The sequence below is a fragment of the Pteropus medius genome, unplaced genomic scaffold (genome assembly GCF_902729225.1).
Source record: "Pteropus medius unplaced genomic scaffold, Ma_sr-lr_union100, whole genome shotgun sequence".
NCBI classification, from domain to species: Eukaryota; Metazoa; Chordata; class Mammalia; order Chiroptera; family Pteropodidae; genus Pteropus; species Pteropus medius.
Genome location: NW_024342469.1, coordinates 495,540 through 514,677, shown reverse-complemented (window position 1 = coordinate 514,677; position 19,138 = coordinate 495,540). Strand labels below are relative to the sequence as shown.

The following is a 19,138-nucleotide window of genomic DNA, read 5'->3' as shown; positions in this document are numbered from 1 at the left end:
TAGCCACAGCCCCAGAGTCGAAGCAGAGTGCTGGGGGCCGGTGCTGGGGGTGCAGAGCCACCAGTGCGTGGGCATCAGGCCTCAGTCATGCAAGAGGAGTAACCGCCAAGGACCTCTGGGAGCAAGCACTGTGCCCGCAGCTGGCACTGCCGCACTGGGCCCTCAGAGAGGTGTGAGCGTGTGCGTCTGATGACATGTGTTCTTACGGTAACATTTTCAAGTTTTGGAAAAAGGTAACTGACTTTACTTTTTAAAGTTGAAATAACTATATCGTGGAGTTTGTAACAGGCTCTAAAACATGCGATGACAGAAAGGTGATAGGTTTCAGTCCAGCAGCATCCGTGATCACACTAGATGTCCGTGCTCAAAATGTTGCCGTTAAGAGGTAGAGATTGTCAAATGGGATGAAAAAGAAAGAGCTGTGAGAAACACTTTTAAATATAAACACAGTCTATGGCCACGCCCCCCGAACATGCCTGATCCCGTCTGATCTCGGAAGCCAAGCAGGGTCAGGCCTGGTGAGTACGCGGATGGGAGACCACCTAGGAAGATGAGGTGCTGTAGAAGTAAAAAATAAAAAAATAAGGGACTGTAAGCTGACAAGGTCCTTGTAATCTGTGAGGTCAACCAAGAGTTGCCTAAGAAATAAATACAAACACAAATACAGCCGTGTGCCACATGACGTTTCAGTTAACATGGACCACACATACGACGGCCCATGAGATGATAACGGAACTGGATGAATCCTGTCACCTGGTGACAGCTACCACAGTGTCATTGTGCAGTACATTACGCACGTGACGGAAATGCTGGTGCAAGACACCCACTGCCCTGCGCCAGCATAAAGGCGGACGTGCGGTTGTGTACAGCGTGTGGTGTGTGGTAATAAACGTATCACTGCTTACGTGTTTGCTCCTCACCATTATTGCTAAGTGTACTGTCTGCTTACAGAAAAGCACTTGCCGTGAAACCGCCACGCTACGCCGTCAGCAGCCCCGTGCATCTCACACCCCATCCCTCGACGGCTTCATTTCCGTTTGCGCTTCATTTAATCTCGTGTTTTATAAATTGAGTGTAGCCTGAGTGTGCACTGTTTGTGAGGCCGCAGTCACGCACAGCGCGTGCCAGGCCTTCACGGCCTCGCCCACTCACCCAGAACAGCTTCCAGTCCTGCAGGCTCCGTCCACGGCAAGCTCCCCATACAGGTGGGCTGGTAGAATTGAATTTTTAATACGTTCAGTAGCATCCGTGTGTTTTATGTTTTAAACATTGGAGATAAGTCTGACAAAAGACTTGCAAGACTGTAGGAACGCTTGGCAGCCACCGTACTCGGCCCTGGAGAACGAGGCGTGCTCGAGGCTCAAGGCTCGGAGAGCTGGCTCTGTACAGCCCCGACGGGGAGTGGCCTGCTGTCACCCACAGGGTCCAGACAGCAGACCGTGTGGGTCTCGCGATGGGCCGCTCCCCAGCAACAGAGCCGCCCTCACACCAATACTGCGTGGCCCAAAGGGGCCCGGCCCATGGCAGTGGGTGCTGGGCCTGGCGCACGGCCACGTCCCAGCTGCGGAGTGAGCACGTGGGGAAACTTGTCAGATCGTACACCAAGTGTGCACCTCGCCGTGTGCCGGTCCTGCTCTGCAAAGTCACGCAGTAATGGGAAGGAACATTGCTGTGACCTGGACTGAAATTCAGCGATATGTGTAAATTTTTAAAAAGAAAACTCAGTGCAACAATTTTACTCCTGGAATTTATCCTTGAGAGTGATCACGTGACTGCACCACGTGATCACTCTCAAGGGTAAATTCCAGGAGTAAAGTCCGCAATGGGAAGGTTGGGAAACAGCCCTGTGGGTCCAGGACACAGCCAGCTGTTGACACCCATGCCGCAGTCCTTGGGCAGGGCCTCGAACGCGGCTGACGAAGCAACACAGGCACCTTGCGTGAGCTGGGAGGCGTGTGCGGCTCTGCTCAGGGCGCACTTCTCACCCAGAGGGTGCTGGACTTGCCTCTGCCTGCACCCGCGCCCCTGGAGGCAGGAAGAGAGGACGCTGTGGGCTCAAATGAAATGTGATCTTTTGTTCCCGTGTTGTCACAAAACTTATTTTTAAAGGTAACTTTAAAAAAAAAAACCTTTTTAGCAGCTTTTTATCAGATACTCTGTATTTTCATTGTGATTTCGAGAGGACACAGCCTGTGACACATGCAAAGAGCTGTTCAATAAAAAAGCCAGTATTACGTCGGACAATTATGTTTACTCTAAACAGCCTGTGTAAGCTCAAAGCTTTTTTAAGCCCTTTTTAATGATTATTTCTAGAATAGGAGAGCTGTAAAGGATCAAGCTAAGGCTGCCACCAAGGAGAAGCGGGCTGCCACCCAGGACATGCCGGGGATGGGGGCCTTTGCTGCTGGGATAAGTGCCCTGGGTGCGTATGCCGGGGGCTGCACGGGGCCGCCGCCGGAGGCCACTTGAGAAGCTGGCTCTCCTGCCCACCCAGCCCTGGGGCGCCGGTGCCCCTGTGACTGCACCCCTCTGCCTAACCCGTTCCTTCTCCTCAGACACAGGAAATAAAACTCAGGCCCCAGGAGCGAGGGAGAAGGAATTCTTCAACCTGGTGCTCAACGAAAACCAGAAGCTGGCCGTCAGGAGGATCCTGAGCGGTGACTGCCGCCCGCTTCCGTATATCCTTTTTGGACCCCCAGGAACTGGGAAGACGGTGACGATCATAGAGGCAGTCTTGCAGGTGACGAGGGGCCACCCGGCTGACAGGCAGCTGAGCTCTGTGGCGTGTCCGTGTCAAGCTCTGCGTCAGTGTAAACTGGGACTGGAAAGTTAGAAGGAGCTTGGAAACTAGGTTCTCTCACGCTTAGCTGAGCCTACTTTCTGTCGTCCGTGACATGTAGGACTTTAAAGGCCTGGCTCATGGGTTTAGAAAGGCGTCTCTTAATTTTTAGACCAGTAAGCGTTCAGTCACGTCATAGAATTCCCCTGCGGCAAAGGGGTCCCCGTGTAGTGGCTCCGGTGGCCACGCTGCAGGCTGCAGTGCGTGGGGACACTGCGTGTTTGGGATTTTTGTGTCAGCTGGGAGTTAGCAGGGAGCGTGTGCCCGGCACCCGGTGGGGGCGGGAGGCAGTTGGGTGTTGGGGAGCGCAGAGCCCCCCCAGCCGCTGCCACGCTGTGCGGGCACGTGTGCTTGGTGGACAGAGCTGTCCCTGTGCTACCAGGGGCCCGAGTCTCAGGCGTGTGGGGCCCACACAGCGAGCTGGTGTGGGCAGGCGCCAGACTTCCCACTCTGAGTCGGCGCGCACAGCTGACATGTCCCTTTGTCCCTTGTGCCCTGGTCACAGGTGTACCACGCCTTGCCAGACAGTCGCATTTTGGTGTGTGCGCCCTCCAACAGCGCCGCCGACCTCGTGTGCTTGCGGCTGCACGAGAGCCAGGTGCTGCGGCCGGCGGCCATGGTCCGGGTGAATGCCACCTGCAGGTTCGAGGAGGTGAGCATCGCAGCCCTGGAAACGGCTGTCCGGTGCCTAGGTGGTGGGGTCAATGAGAGCAGCCCCAGCGGCTTCGCCCCGTGCTGGGCTCCTCTCCCCTGTACCCCAAGTGCGAGGTCTCTCTCGGACGCTGTCCGGTGGGTTTGGCTACCAGCACCTTGAGGGAAATCGCAAGGCCCCGCTTTGCTTGTGGAGCGATGCCGTCCGTGCTCACGGCTCTGCAGTCCACACGGGACGGCCCCTGAGAATGCCCTTCAGCTTCGTGATGACGTGCGGTCACAGGCACGCTGAACACCTGAAAGATGCACTGCCTCCCCCCCAGACGATCCTCGACGCCGTCAAGCCGTACTGCAAAGACGGGGAGGACATCTGGAGGGCCTCGCGCTTCAGGATCATCGTCACCACCTGCAGCAGCGCCGGGCTCTTCTACCAGATAGGAGTGAGGTCAGCGCCACGCGGGGTGGGGACACGCGGCGGGCTATGTCCTCGGAGCTTCTGTGGACGGGGGGCCGATGGCACGGGCTCGAGCCAGTCGGGAACGTGAGGGTTGTGCAGAGACACACGGGAGAGGGTCCCCAGGGGTGGACGATGAGGCAGGAAGGAGGTCATCTGGGGGAGGGGTGGGAGGGGCTGGGGACAGTGGCAGGAGCAGGTTGGGCCCACCCTGTGGCAAGTGGGATGCTGGGGCTGCAGGGAGCTGAGAAGGGGTGAACACGGAGCATTGCTGTGTCTGACAGGAGTAACTCCAAACAGCTGATGCAAAATTGAAAGCTTTAGTGCTCACAGTCTGAGAAAGATACATAATGTTAAATTTTTCAGCAGAAATTGGGACGCGAAGTAGAGAACAAGTGTGCCAGTCCCCGTGTCTTACCCGGGGTAGGGAGTCAGTGGGTGTCATCAGCCGAGCAAGAGCCTGGAAAGAGAGAGGTCGGGCCCCACAGGAGCAGGGACCCCGCGGGTCTCTGACACAGGGACTTCCGTCTCAGGCGAGAGCTCCAGGGCTTGTCCTACAGCTCCTGCCCTGCGGCTTTGGAGCAGCGTCCCTGCTCCCAGTCTGCTCTGGCATTACCAGGAGGCGGGGGACAGTGCTGACATGGCAAGGGCTGCCCGTGCCCCGAGGTGCTCTGCACGGTCCCCTGGGCTCCCGTTGAGTGGAAGGTCAGGCTGGTCCCCGGCCAAACGCGTGAGGCCTGAGGCAGAAACGGGGAGGCGAGGCAGTAGCCCTCGTGTTGGGAGCGTCACCCGTGCCGGGCTCCACCTTGACCAGCTCACCCCATTCCACCCAGTACGCTGAGGAAGCCCAGGCACAGAGCTGACATGATCTGTGCAAGGTCCCACAGCTGCTCAGCAGCATCGCACTTCTGGGCTCACTGGCAGACCCCAGCCCCTAGCCTGGGTCCCCGCGTCTTTCCAGACGAGAGCACATGTTGGGTGCATAGTCCAGCTGCCACTAGGGATTCATTTGGGCTCCTGACAGGCCTGCGTGGGTGCCCCCTCCCCAGGCTGGCCCGCCGAGCCTCGGGGCGGACACTGGCAGGCTGACCACTTCAAACGCCTTTGGCTCTAGAGTCGGTCACTTCACACACGTGTTTGTGGACGAAGCGGGACAAGCCAGCGAGCCAGAATGCCTCATCCCTCTGGGGCTGGTTTCGGACCTCAACGGCCAGGTGAGGCCTGTCCCTCACCCTGCCAGTCTCATCCTGGTTTCCTGCGGCTCTGGGGGACGGGTCATGGGCTCCCGCGGGAGACCAGGAGGAGAGGGACGCTTCTGTTCCACGCTCATGCGTGACAGCTGTGAGAGCTGCTGGGCGTGCAGAGGCATGGGGTGAGGTTCAGGGTCGCCCTGGCTCGCCGCCCAGGACCTGGCCACCCCGTCCCCCGGCCTGGGGCGGGTGGTGAACTCCCTCCCCCTCTTCCTCAAGGAGAGATGTTTTGGATCCCACCTTCTGTCACCTCCATGGCCAAGCACGGAGGCCACACAGCGACAGAGCAGGGCAGGCTGGTCCAGCGGGAATGTAGCCCGGGCAACTGCCCAGCCACATGGCCGGGTCCAGGCCTGGGGCACCACCCAGGCAGAAGGGCCAAGGGCTCAGCAGACACTCCAGGGGATGGGGCAGAGTCTAGGGAGCCCGCGAAGGGAGATGGGAGAAGCCGGGGGCCACCCGTAAGGGAGCTTGTGTCTGCACCCTGCTTGTGTTTTCTCCATTTCTGCTGTCCTTGTCAAAGCCACTGTCACCGTGCACGGCAGTTCCCACCACGCGCCCACCTCCCAGCCATCGGCCTGCTCTCCGCGAGCCCCAGCCAGCCAGTTCCCACCCCTGACTCGCGGCCGTGGCTGAGTCTGTGTGTGTCACAGATAGTCCTAGCTGGAGACCCCATGCAGCTCGGGCCAGTCATCAAGTCCAGACTGGCCATGGCCTACGGGCTGAACGTGTCTATGCTGGAAAGACTGATGTCCCGGCCAGCGTACCTGAGGGACGAGGATGCCTTCGGTGCTTGTGGCGCCTACAACCCCTTGCTGGTGAGCTCAGACCCCACCTGAGGTGCCTGCAGCGGCAGGTTCAAGCACAGGGTTCCCGTGGGGTGGCTCAGTGCAGACCAGGTTCCCAGCCGACCCGGCCGCTTGAAGGACAGCCTGGGAATCTGCACTTTGGGGCCCTGGCACGCTGGATCAGGAAGCTGCGGTGTGCGGGGTTTCTGGTTCAGGTGAGCTGGGTGGCACTGTCCTCTGAAGCCGTGCAGGGCAGACACAGCTGAACTTCATCACTGAACAGAAAGTGAGTGGGGTGACCAGGCAGATCACCCCAGAGAATAGATAGTGTGTATGGGAGGAGGGGGGCCTCCCGGGGCCACCGCAGAGGCGCTGGCATCAGAGGAGCTGCAATGAGGGGTCAGCAGGAGGCCGGGAGAAGCCAGAGCCAGCTGTGGCCGGGCGCCTCCTACCCGTGGGAGAGGCCCGTGCCTCCGGCAGGTGTCCACGGGCTGGGCAGGACGGGGCCTGAATGCCCCCCTCTCCCCTGGTGCCTACGGGCAGACACAGGCCCGTGGTGCCGAATGGAGGCGGGGTTCACGTAGCATCTCACGAGCTGGACGTGTAAAGACCGAGTTAGAGCGGGTCACCGTGGGTCAGCAGGAAGTGCTGGGGGACGGCTTGCCTCGTGCACTTGCCCAGCCAGGCAGAGGCAGGAAAGGAACGTGTCAGTGGCAGCCGTCAGCAGGGTGCCAGCCAGACCCTGGGGCCGGGGCGCCGTGCCGCCCATGCCTCCTGCAGCCGAGCTGAGCCTGGACTCCCAGGCCACTCGCAGCCAGGCCCGCGGCTGGCCCCCAGGGCTCCTGCGGGACTCCTGGCTCCCGCATGCGCACCATGCTTGTTGGAATGGACCCTTCCTTCGTCCAGAAAGTCACCTGAGGCTCCCCAATCACTTTGGACTCAGGCGGAAGACTCCGGGCCGGGAGAGGAAGGGTGTCCCTGGGGCGAGGGGATCTCGGCCCGTGCACCCTCTGAGCCAGAGGCGCCCAGCGTCCGGCACGGTCAGCTGCGCACGCTGACTGCGGCCTTGCGCCTGCTCTCGCCCCACAGGTCACGAAGCTGGTGAAGAACTACAGGTCCCACGCGGCACTGCTGGCACTGCCCTCTAGACTCTTCTACCACCGCGAGCTGCAGGTCTGCGCAGACCCCCGGGTGGTGACCGCCTTGCTGGGCTGGGAGAAGCTGCCGAGGAAGGGCTTCCCCCTGGTCTTCCATGGCGTGAGGGTGAGTCGGCCGCGGCGCCTGCTCCCGGCGCTGACCCTCGGTGCTGTGGACGGGCTCGTTGCCACCAGTTCAGTGGTGTTAGCAAGTGCCTGTGGCGGGGCAGCGCCCTGCTCTTTCCCAGGAGTAAGGCCAGGAAGGAGAGGCCTCTGCCCCCTCCCCCACACCCCCAGACCAGCCCTTCTGCTCGATGATCCCACAGAGAAAGGGCCTGGACGATGCTGGCCCAGAGTAGGTCTCGCGGGCGTCACAGGTCACAGAGGCTCATTGAAGAGCTGGTAGGAAGGCGGGCGGGGGGCGGGGCACAGACCAGTGGACCCAGGGGCGCTGGGCAGCAGCACAGTGCCTACCACTCTGCGATCAGGGTCACGTGACAGGGCAGCAGGACCAGAGCCCCCTCCCCAACGCGGCCTCACGGGGCGGGGCAGCAGGACAGCTCAGTTGTCCGCTGCATTCGGCATGTGAATCAGGAATTGGCTGTCAGAACCAAAAGTCAAACGTTTTGTCAACACCCCCAGGTTCTCATCCAAGTTGGGGTGCCCCCAACTCCAGGGCAGGAGAAGCTAGCACAGGCACCCCTGAAGTCTGCCTCTTTCTGCAGCCTGCCTCCTGGGGCGGCACCAGCTGACATGTACTTCTGGGCTCCTGCTTTGTGGGAGACGTGGTGGTATGCATGAGTGTGGCTGGGGTGCCTTCCCTTGGGATTTGGTAGCCACACATCTGACAACACAGTCCTCTCGGCACAAAGCCTCCAAGGACACTCGTCCCCTGCGCTGCCCTTGGCCTGTCCTCAGACGTTTCCTTGTTGGGATAGACTCAGTGGGGCAGCGGGGGAGAGCTGTGAGGTCCCGCCAAGTCTCTAGAGGCCAGGCCAAGGGATGTGGAGTGACCAGGGAGCACTGCTTGAGCGTATGGGCTGAGGGTGCACGGAGAGACACGGGCAGTGAGGTCAGCGCTGCCCATGTTGACACGTGTATCTCCTGCCATCTGCGAAGTCTTAGCCGGTTTCTCATGAGAAATGACCTGCAGATTGCAGCAGTCTAGGGCACGGTGCTGTGGGATAAAGTGCGGTGCACAGGCCTGGGCCCAGGGAGCAGCCGCAGCCGCGCCCGGGAGCCCACTGGGCTGCGCTGGGCTCCGTGCCGGCCCTCAGGATGCGATGCGGGTGCCACACCAGCACAGAGCCCACGGTCCCCTCCCACCTTATGAGCAAAGGGGGTTTTATCACAGTTGCTGATATCTGCATGCTCGCCCTTGGACTCCCCGGGCCACTTCAGCCCCTGGGGTACGAAATCAGTGCCCTGTCACCTTACTGGCAGCCCCTCCCCCAGGAAGCTCGGCCTCTGGCTCGCTGCTCTGTCCCAGTGCCCAGCACAGGGGCACAGGGGGAGGAGCCGCGGGGCAGCCCCAGGAGGCCGAGGTAGCTGTGGCTGGGACCACCCCCCCCCGGGCCCCCCACCAGCACGGCAGATGCTGTGCCTGGTCCTGGCCACAGGTGCTGGTCTGGCTGCTTCTCCAGCCAGCGTGGCCTGAGGAAGCCCTGGGCGAGGCCACCGTCCTTCACAGGACACTGTGCCGCTTCCAGGCCAGGAGGAAAAGCAGCCGCGGGCGACAGTTTCCTCCTGAGTCTCCTGCTTCGTTAGTTCAGCTTCGTTGGTCGTCCCCTCACCGTCTGTTTTCGTCCCGCTGTTCCCACCCTCTCAGCAGAGAGGCACGGTGACAGCAGCGTCCCTCACAGGCGGCTCTGCTTTCCACGCGTCTTCATAGCTTCTAGACACGTGACTTCCTCCTCCTCTCCTCGCGATCCAAGACTTACAGAGACGTGTCTTCCTTAACTTCCAAGTGGCCGAGAGCGTTTGGGCTCCTCTTTTTTATTTCGAGTGTTTTTTAGGTGGTGATCAAGAGCTGTGGCCTGTGAACTCTCAGCTTTAAACATTTGTGTTCGTCTCATCAGTTTTGGTAAACGTTCTGAAGACATACGAAAAAAATTTATATTCTGTACCTGGGAGTTATAAGTTCCCTGTACATTTTTAAAAGAAATTGGCGGAGTCTGTCACATGGCAGCTCCATCCTGACCTAGCTGTTGTCCGCGGGGCGCGAGTGGCAGGGAGTGGGGAAGGCCCACGGTGCCGTCCCTTTTTTATCAAATTCTCTTTGAATTTCGGCTGGTTCTTGCTTGATGTAGTCAACTAGTGTGCTGCTTCGTGTGGACAAGGTTCCGATTGTTTTATCTCCCTCTTCATACGACCCCCTTCCATGCCGCCTCGCGGTTTTTGCTTGAAGTTCCGCCGTGTAGTAATACGATGTTGCCACTCCGATTTTCTTCTTACCCGGCGCCTCTTTGCCCTGTTTTTATTTTCTTTATCATTTTACTTTAGGTGTGTTTCTTAGAAGGAGCGAGTTTTTCTATGTAATCCAATTAAGAGTATCTGCTTTTAATGAGATGTGACTCAAATCTGCAGTTATCTAACTTCATACCTTCATCTTTTATTACTTGTTTCTTTCGTTTCCTTATTTTTTGTATTTGTTTGCTTGATATTCACTGAATTTTTCTCCTCAGTGTAGAAGTTCTGACGTGAGCTTCTATCACATTGATCTGTTTTTTAGTGGTCTTGACCTTTTATCATAAATCCAAGGGGTAGATCACGTACAGCTTAACAACAGCAGACACACCCTGGAAATTAGCGTGTTCTTACTGCTTTGTCTGGTGTACGCTTTTTAAACTGTAGTAAAACACGCATACAAAATTTATTATGTTAGTCACTTTGCATATATAGTCAGTGGTATCAATATTCACATCGTTTTGCAACCAAGTTTTACAGCTTTCTGCCTCCCAAACCGAGACTCTGTCCCCGTAAACACTGACCCCTCCCCAGCCCCGTCTGGCCTCCTCTTCTCTGTCTCATGCCTCTGACTCCCCGGTCCTCGTCTACGCGGACCCCACAGCACTGTCCTTCTGTGACTGGCTTTTCGCACTGGGCCTGGTGTCCCCAAGGTCCAGCATGTTGGAGCAGGTGTCAGAACGTCTTTCTCCAAGCTGAGGTGTCCCTCTGTGTGGACGGAGTGCATTTTCTCCGCTCCTCCCCCAGTGGACGCCCGACTGCTCCCACCTTTGTCTGCCATGGATGGCGCTGCCATGACCCTGGCCGTACAGGTGTCGGTCAGGGTCACTTCCTTTGGGTTGGACACCAGAAGTGCACTGCCGGGGAGCACGGGAACCCTGTTTCTGAGTTTTTGAGAAACACCGCGCTGTTCTCCGCGGCGACGGCAGCAGTGCGTGAAGGTGCAGCCCCTCCACACCCTCGCCAGCACTGCCATTCTCAGGGCTTTTCTGACAGGAGCCGTCCTGTGGGTGTGAGGCGGGATCTCAGGGTTTTAATTTACATCGCCCAGTGGCGGTGGTGGCGAGCTCTCTGCGTGTGCCCGCTGGCCGTCCGCGTGTCTTCTCTCCTGACTGAGGGGAAAGGGGGCCCACACCTGCATGTGGGGGCGCAGGGACCTGCGTGAGCGGCCGTGCCGCAGCCACCTGGGTTGAGCGCAGCTGGCCGGCCACCTGCCGCCGTGCGGTCTGCCCTGCCCGGCCCTGCCTCTGGGCTTGGCCGCCACCCCCTGTCCTGGCATCAGCTTTGGTCCTGCACGTGCGCAGTGCACACGAGCCCCGCTGACTTTGCACCCCTGTGTCAGCGGTCCCCCACGTGGCCCTCCCCGCCAGCCCTGCTCCCCGCCTGCCTCGTTCTGCCAGTTCCTAGCGCCCACTTTGCTCCAACAGCCCCGAACCAGCATCTCCTGAGCAGCTGTGGCTTTGTGACGGACAAGCCACTCTCCTGTCTCCCCACAAACTCAGGGCAACGAAGCTCGGGAAGGGAGAAGCCCGTCATGGTTCAACCCGGCCGAAGCCGTCCAGGTCATGCGCTACTGCTGCCTGCTGGCCAGGAGCGTCTCCAGCCAGGTGTCCGCGAGTGACATCGGTGTGATCACGCCCTACCGGAAGCAGGTGTGGACCCGCTCCAGCGAGCTCGCTTGTGCTTCCTCATCCACAGGGCCACAGAAGGGAAGTGCACACAAGCTCCTGAAGCAGCACCTGGCCCCTCGTGTCACCTTCCCCTCCTCCTGCCCCTGCGTCCCAGTCCCAGCGGGGCTCCCACTGGCCTGCCCCTCCGTCTGCAGTGTGGGAACGTCACCTCCCCTGGTGATAGGATGCTGTGGGCGGGGCCCCCTCTGCTTGCTGTGTTCTCTTGGTGGCACATGTCCCGCCTGCTGCCCTGTCGGGGGCTGGCCACTTCTGCCCCACCTCCCGTGTCTACAGACAAACACTTGCTCGTGCTCGCTCCCAGCAGCCATGCTGGGCATGGGGTAGGGGCAGTGCGGGACTCCGCTGGCGTCAGGGATTCGAGAGTCGTTTCCGCGTTCAGCGGCCTTTTCCTCATGTTCTCACGACCCTGTTCGCGTCCACCGCCACCTTCGGTTGCATCTGAGTGTGTGTGTTCTCAGCAGTGTGATTTCGCAGTTGACTTCCTGCATCCCGGGCCCTTGGTGGTTGTGTGTGCTGAGTGGTCTCTGTGTGCGCGTGCGCGTGTGTGCGTGCGCGTGTCTGCTCGCATGGCTCAGTCGTTTCTTTTATAGTCTGTGCTTTCCATTTTTGTCTGCGGAGCCCTTCCCCGCCCTGAAGTCAGGCCGTTTTCCCCCTTTTTTCCCAAAGTTTTGAATCCACTTCTCACCGTTCGACCTTCGATCCACCTGGGTTTGTCTGGGGTGTGGGTGGAGGTCGGGGTCTAACCTGACTGTCCACTGTGTGGTCAGATGATGACAAGGCTGCCCGCTCTCCCTGCCTGGCGCCTGTCCCTGCCACACACACAGGCCTGGCCTCGGCTCTGCCTCCTGCTCCACGGGCGTCCGGCAGGACCACAGGCTCAGTAACCGACACTGCCGAGGTGACACCTGGATCCGAGTTCCTCGGAGCCAGTCTTCCGATCTCTTCTCCTGATTCTTAACTCCACGCTCTTGTGAATTTAGGAATTCCAGCTTTTATCAGAAAAGTGTGTTTTCCCTCTGGGCAGCAGTTTACCTGCGGGTCCTAACTGTGCTCTCTGGCCCCGTGTTTCTTCTGAGTTTTGTCTTTAGTATTTACTTCAGCAGAGGCCTGTGAGTGGCAAATCAAACAGATTTATTTGATCACCTCACTCTTGAATTGGGGTTCCGCTGCTTGCCCTCGTTGTTTGAAGGCATCACCCCACCATCTTGTGGCCTGTCCCGTGCCCGGGCGCCTGCTCTCTGTCCGACTGCGGGTGGCTTTCACGTCTGCTCGACAGCTGAGACATGTCCCCTTTCTTCTCGACATGCAGCTGGACCACAGTGTATGCTGTGCTTTCTGTCCCTTGTCGGGACCATGTGTCTGGCCTGCACAGGTGCCCGTCCTGGGCTGCAGCTGCTGGTGGACATGTGTCCACCAAGTCTCTGAGCCCACTGTCTGGCAGCCTCTGGGCACCTTCCCTTGGTGCCCCCCCACCCCCCGTACCCCGCTGCTGAGGACTCTCGGTTTCTCCCACTGCTGAGCTGCTTTCCAATGCTGTGTTCTTTGTTCCAAGACTTGACACTGGCTGTTTCTAGAAGCACCCAGCCAAGACCTTGGTCTCCGGAGACTGAGACACTCCCGGTCTCAGCCCTCCCACAGCTCTGGGCCGCTCCCTCCCTCTTCTTGGCTCCTGGGCCACTTTTGGCACCAGCTGTGCCCCTCCTGGCTGTCCATCATGGTGACACTTGGTGCACAGCCTCTCCAGGCTGCTGTTGTGGGAAAGGCTCCAGTCCTTGGGGAGGGGGAGTCCCCTAAAGGGGCCTCTGCCATCCCTCCCCCACCCCTGCCCCTAGGGAGGCGCTCTGGAGCCTGCCCAGCAGCCAGTGTCCTCGCTGTGTCCTGCCAGGTACTGCCCCTCCACCCCATGCACACCCCCTGAGTCACGAGAGAGCATCTGGGTTCCCAGCCACCTCAGGCAGCAGTGCTTCCTGGTCTGGGACTGACCCATGTGCATTGGCCACTGTCAGTGTGCTGAACAGACATATTGATGATAGATGGTTTGGAGCTATAGTGTCTTTTGTCTCCCAGTTTGGAAGATCTGGATCCACAGGGAGGCATTGTGGGTTTCTCAAGGACAGTTTCATTCTTTGGGACTGGAGGTTGGGGACTGGTTTCTACCCACAGGAGGCAGGAACTTCTTCCTATCTGTATATCATCTCCTTTCTTCACACCTATTCTTACCTAAATTTTCTTCTTCATTTGTTTCACTTTGCTTTATTTTTTTTTTTTACTTTATTTACTACCTGCACTGGTGGCAAAAGGTGGCAAAACGTCCGGGAAGGCGGGGTGAGGGGGGACAGAAGTGGGAGGAGGAAATGGAGGCAGTGGGGGGCGGGTCAGAGGCGGGGCTTCCACACGAAAACTAAGCTCTCACATCTCCACTCTTCACGTGTAAATTATTCTTATCGAACAGAATGTCAGTTGCAAATAAGTTTTAAAAATTCAGGCAGGAAAAGGAAAATCACCTAAAGCCCTGCACTGGGAGGCCTGCCCCTCCCCCACCCACTGCTTTTCTCTTTCCAACCAAAAATGAGGTCCCACTAACGCTGAATGTTACTAAGCGCTTTTTTATATCAAGTTTCTTTCTCTGCCAAAAAACTTGAAATACTATATTAATTAACCTTTGTGTTTTAGGTTCGGTCCAATGAAGATAGATTTGAAGACGACAGATATTTTTTGGGTTTCTTGTCCAACTCAAAAAGATTCAACGTTGCCATCACCAGACCCAAAGCTTTGCTGATTGTGCTGGGGAACCCTCACGTTCTCGTCAGAGTGAGCCATCCCCCCACACACCCCTCATCCTGTGGGCCGGGGTCTCTGAGGAGGGTGGGGCCTGGGGGCGGGGCGGCGGTGGCTCTGAGGCCTTTGTGTCTGCCAGGACCCCTGCTTTGGTGCGCTGCTGGAGTACAGCGTGACGAATGGCGTGTATACGGGCTGTGACCTGCCACCGGAGCTGCAGAGCCTGCAGAAGTGAGCCCCCCCCCGCGTGTCCCCCAGGACAGCCAACCCTGCCCCTCCCTCCCCGCTGCCGCCCTTGGCTCCACGGGGAGGAGCGGGTCCTGCTCCCGTGCGGGTCCACTCCTCGAACGCTGTCACGGTTGGGTCACCCTTCCCTGCCCAGGTAATACAGGCCAACACAGGCACCCTGTGAAAGCCACACTGCAGAGAAGGCATGCCCAGCACGCCACCATGCGCCCCGGCCCCTGCGGGGACCCCAGCTCACGCCCCGCCTCTCCACCTCTCCCCATCTCAGATGAGGCTGGAACGTGGCTGGGTCCAGAGACCAGGGAAGACTGTGGGAGCCCTGCGGATCGGCCGAGGCTGCGCGTCGTATCCCGGAGCTCGCAGCCCGGAGCGGCTGGCCTCCTGGTGCAGCCTCGGCCGCGAGCAGGGGCACCGCGTGGCCGGTCGGCGGCTGCTTACGCTGCGTCAGCTCCACACGCCAGCCTGTTCCTGCGTTGCACCCATCACCAAAATAAACGCTCCAGTGGGAACCCAGTGTGGCTTTCCACCTCAACGCGCCAGGTCGGGGGTGGGGGGACAATTACGCTTTCACATGGCCTCTGACGCCTGCTGGGCCCACGTCCTCCCCAGGTGTGGGGCCAGCGCTCATGCCGAACATTGGCCGTGCAATGCCCAGGACTCACGGGCTCGGCCGAGGCTGGCAGCTGGTGTCACAGCCCCACGTGTCCCCTCTGACCAGGTGCCCAGTACAGGTGCGTTGAGCATTGCAGCAGAGGGACCGGGGCCTGGGCAGGGCAGAGCGAGCCCGTGTCTCACAAACCACAGAAAGCAGCCTCGGGGGGCAGCAGTCTGAGTCGGTGGCAGGTCCATCCGGGTGACAAGACTGGGGCAGTGCGGCTCAGGACCCTCGGCTCCTCACAGCTGCAGACACGGCCCCACAGCAGGCTTCCTCATGGGGCCAGCCTCCTCTGCTCAGGAAGCAGAAGTCACTTGTCCAAAGAACTCTGGGAACCGCCAGGGCCACACAGTTTTGCTCTCGAGACGGCCCTCGAGCACGTCACTGGGAGGGAAGCGTTTCCCGCCCCTGACTCCTCCCGCAGGCTGCTTCTGGCACTGGTGTTGGGAGCGTGTGACCGCTTCCTCCAGGAAGGCCCCTGGGGTGGTGGGGCGAGCGTGCAGGCCCAGGCGGAGCCCCTGGCACTGCATTAGCCATGGTGAGGGAGAAATGCAGAGCCCGTCGGAGCCCAAGACCTTGTGGGCCCCACGAGGAACCAGGGCGGGGTGCGTGCGCTGTGAAGGGGCGAGGCCCTCCGCTAGCCACTGGGAATGCTGCTAGCACCGCCTCCCCGGTTTACAGGTGGGGAAACCGAGGTTCCAGTGCCCCAGCCCGGAGCCCACACTGGTCCCCAGCCCCAGGGTTGGGGCTCTCCTGACTGCAGACTCCCCACGAACAGCTATTGGGAGTCGGTTGGCAGTGGAGGGGCTGGACGTGAAGAGGCCTGGCCCTGGTGCTCCAGGAAACGTGCCTCATGCACAGCTGTCCCTGTCCCGGGATGTGCCTGGGTGCCGGGTCACCTTGTGCCCCCTCAGGCAGTCTCAGCGGAAGGCAACTCAGGAAGCGCGGTCACACTTGGCCGTGTGACCCGCCCCGTTGGGCGCACACTGCAGAACTGTCTGGCCGTGGATTCGAGCCTGGACAGGTTCTCCAAGGCCAAGGGCTGAGGGCAGCCAGAGGCTCCAGTGCGCACAGTGTGCCTGGCATTTTGTGGAGCAGGGGACGGGGACAAGGGAGCCAGCTCCTCGGTGCTGAGGTGGTCCAGGTTCCTGTGACAGACCGCAGCCAGCCCTGCCGCAGGGACAGACTCCTGCCTCAGCCTCTGGCGGGAGGCACGGTAGGAAGAGGCTGGTGTGAGTGTCCTGGGCCTCGGCTGCTTTCCAGAAGCTTCTCCAGAGACACTCAGCGTGGGCTCCCAACCCACTCCTGAGAATGGCGGGGCTGAAAGGGAAGCCCCTCCATGGAGAGGCAGCCTGCTGAGTCCGGCAGAGCTGGTGTGGGTCCCCTCACCCTGCCCGCCAGGTGTCGTGGGGCTCTGCTGCCACCCCAGAAGTGTCCATACCTACTCAGCGCTGCACGGGGCCCAGCCGACCCAGCTCTGGGCCCTGCTCTGACGTGGGAGACGGCGACAGGCCCGGGGCCTCTGTCACTGCCAGCACCAGGACGACAGCAGTCCCTGCAGGCAGCAAGGGGCTGCTGGGCTGGGGTCCATGGTGGGCGGTGTCCCAAGACGAGACACCTTGGCAGTGATCCAGAGGTGTGTCCGGTGGTGGGAGGCCGGGACACTCTGGAGGACTTGGTGCTCCTGTGGAGCCTCTTGGAACCGCTCGATGACAATTGGATGAGAGGGCCTGGCGGCTGGCCACACAGGTCCGCCAACCACAGGAGCAGGTGCACAGCACACCTGGGAAGCAGGGGTGAAGGTTTCCTGCAGGCAGGTGCAGCCTGCACGGGGGTAACATTTGGCTTGGAGATCCCCTAAATGAAGCCTGAAAACTGTTCGAAACCGCCACTCATTTGTAGGTTGTCTGAAACTGCCCTCCACGCTGTGTGAAGCGTCCGTCCCGCCACAGTGCACGTGCTGCCGGCAGAACATGACAGCAGCCTTTCCGGTGCGCCCGGTGGGATCACAATGCCATTGCAATGTGACGCTCACCCTGGGCCACTTAGCCACTCACCCTCCCCAGCCGGAACCTTAGCGGGCCCTCCTCCCCTAGAGCCTCCCGCAGAATCTCAGCCCAACGAGACGTTACAGACAGTGGTTCTCATCTAGGCCACACAGCAGCCATGAGCCTGTCCCCATCCACAGCCCTGCAGAGCCCAGTGAAGCGCTGGCTGTACCAGCAGGGCACGGCCACCACTGTGCTCCCTGTGCCAGAGGGAGAGGGGCACACGGGGACGGAGCTCCCGGCCAACCTGGGACGAAGGTGTGGGCTGACACCACCCTTTACTGGTGTCAGCCATCAAAAGGAGGGATTGCTGCCCCTCCAAGTGCGCGTGTGTGGAGGTGGACGGGCGTTTTAACTCGCGAGGCCACGTGGCAGAATCTGGTGACCAGAATTTTATCTGGACTGCTATTCCTACATTCACCGTAAATACGCAACCAAAATGACACACAATTGCAAATTTTCACAAAGAACCAAACAGGAAGCAATGTGAACTGGGAATGCTCTAGTCAACGAGCTGTCCGTCTTCAGGGGAGACTCTCATTCAGGGCTGGGCAAGGCCGGCCCCTCACTGCCTTTTTTTCTGTTTTTATCTTCATAGATAAAAGAGTCAGTAAAACTTGCTCACCAAAGAAAGACATGGGAATAAAAGTTTCGTGATAGTCCCTCTTTCGAAACCCTTCCATGTGGCAAAAGCCACGTGTTCATGTCAGATAGGGTCCTCCAGTGCGGCCGGCCCCCTGAGGCGGATTTGAGAACTGTCCCTCCAGTCTTGCAGTATGAGGACTGCTGGTGTCACCCTGTCTTCTGCCCCTCCCCACCCCTTCTCCTGGGGAGGGGGACAAGGGAGCGAGGACCAAGCTGGGGGTCTCTGCAAGATTCAAGCCCTTGTCCCGAGTGTCACCGAGGACCTCTGCTTGCACTCTGGTCCCTACACCCACGCCCCTCCCTAGAAGTGAGGACAGCATCCGAGGTGGCTGCCACAGTGGGGGTGGCGAGGCTGCAGGACTTGGGGTCCAGGCCTCAGCTCTTCCAGGGGCCCCTGCTGTCGCTCTCCACCATGCCGTTGGGAGGAGAACTGCCTGGCGCTCCCCAGAGCGCACAGTGCCACATGGACCCGTCCCCCACAGCTTGCCCTAAGCACCCAGCATGTTCCAGAGGCACCTCTGCAGGCCACGTGGCGGCCATCTGTGCTCTCTGCACCACGATAACGGGCCACAACGCATCACAGGACTCGGGGCCCTTGCGGAGAAACTGACAAACCAAGGCAACGGGGCCTTCGCAGAGAAGGAGCTTCGTTCACGGCAGGACGTGGCGGACACCCGGGTGGGCGGGGCCTGGCCGCTCTCCGCAGGGCCGGCAGCACAGATTCCAGCCCCCCAGCGAGTGGGCGGCCACGGCGACCCCGCGTCCCAGCTGGATTTCCTTTTCGGAAACTTGACCAAGTCCTTTCAAAACGTACGTGGGAACATGAGGGTCGTGAATTCCAAAGGCGCCATGGAAAAGGAGTAGAGGGGCCGGTCCCGCACGTGTGTGGCACACGGCCAAGCCACGGGCACGAAGGCCTGGCAAAGGGACTGACTGCTGCACAGGGGCCGTGGCGCCTGGCGGTGCTGGGAAAACCAGCTCACTTTACGGAGAGAGGCCACGCTGCGTCCTGCCCCGGGCTGGTCTTCCTGCTGAATGGGGTACAGCCACGCCCGGAACCTCAAGTTGCAAGATACTTCAACAGCTGACCCACCTCAGCAGAAAGGCGAAGTCAGAGGCCACTGGAGAATGCGTGTGAAGGGCGAACTGTCCCCCTCTGAGAAGGACGCTGGAATGTCCCTCTCCTGCAAATCAGCCAGAAAAAGGCACTCTCAGAGGTAGACAAACCCACTGGAAATCAGGAACCAGCCAACGGAGCATGACACACGCCCCAGCCGTGGGGCGCAGACACCAGAGCAGGGGGAGACCAGGAGACAGAGCCTCTTTTTCACGGAGGGAGAGCAGCCTAGCCCTTCTGGAAAGCAACAAGGAAGCACCCCCAGCAGCACCACTCTGGCTTCGGGGGGGCCTTAAGGATATCTGTGCTGGACTGTCTGGGGAGCGGATGGGTTGTCTGGGGGGTGGCTGAGTTAACTGGGGATGTCTAGGTTG

The 19,138-nt window shown here is 59.8% G+C and overlaps 1 protein-coding gene and 1 long non-coding RNA gene across 2 annotated transcripts in view; both read left to right on the top strand.

Moving 5' to 3' along the window:
- The window catches only part of MOV10L1 (Mov10 like RNA helicase 1), a 43,546-nt gene extending 31,947 nt beyond the window's left edge, over positions 1-11,599 (top strand). Inside the window, exons 15-22 of the mRNA XM_039863105.1 lie at positions 2,314-2,422; positions 2,556-2,740; positions 3,345-3,491; positions 3,814-3,935; positions 5,059-5,158; positions 5,848-6,012; positions 7,072-7,245; positions 11,087-11,599. Of these exons, the coding sequence (XP_039719039.1) occupies positions 2,314-2,422; positions 2,556-2,740; positions 3,345-3,491; positions 3,814-3,935; positions 5,059-5,158; positions 5,848-6,012; positions 7,072-7,245; positions 11,087-11,599 (1,515 nt within the window). The remainder of the gene's footprint in view (positions 1-2,313; positions 2,423-2,555; positions 2,741-3,344; positions 3,492-3,813; positions 3,936-5,058; positions 5,159-5,847; positions 6,013-7,071; positions 7,246-11,086) is intronic.
- Positions 11,600-13,948: 2,349 nt separating this feature from the next.
- LOC120602839 (uncharacterized) lies at positions 13,949-14,805 on the top strand. The gene is made up of 3 exons (XR_005652860.1): positions 13,949-14,086; positions 14,193-14,284; positions 14,568-14,805. It is a non-coding gene; the product is annotated as an uncharacterized LOC120602839 (long non-coding RNA).
- Positions 14,806-19,138: the final 4,333 nt, after the last annotated feature.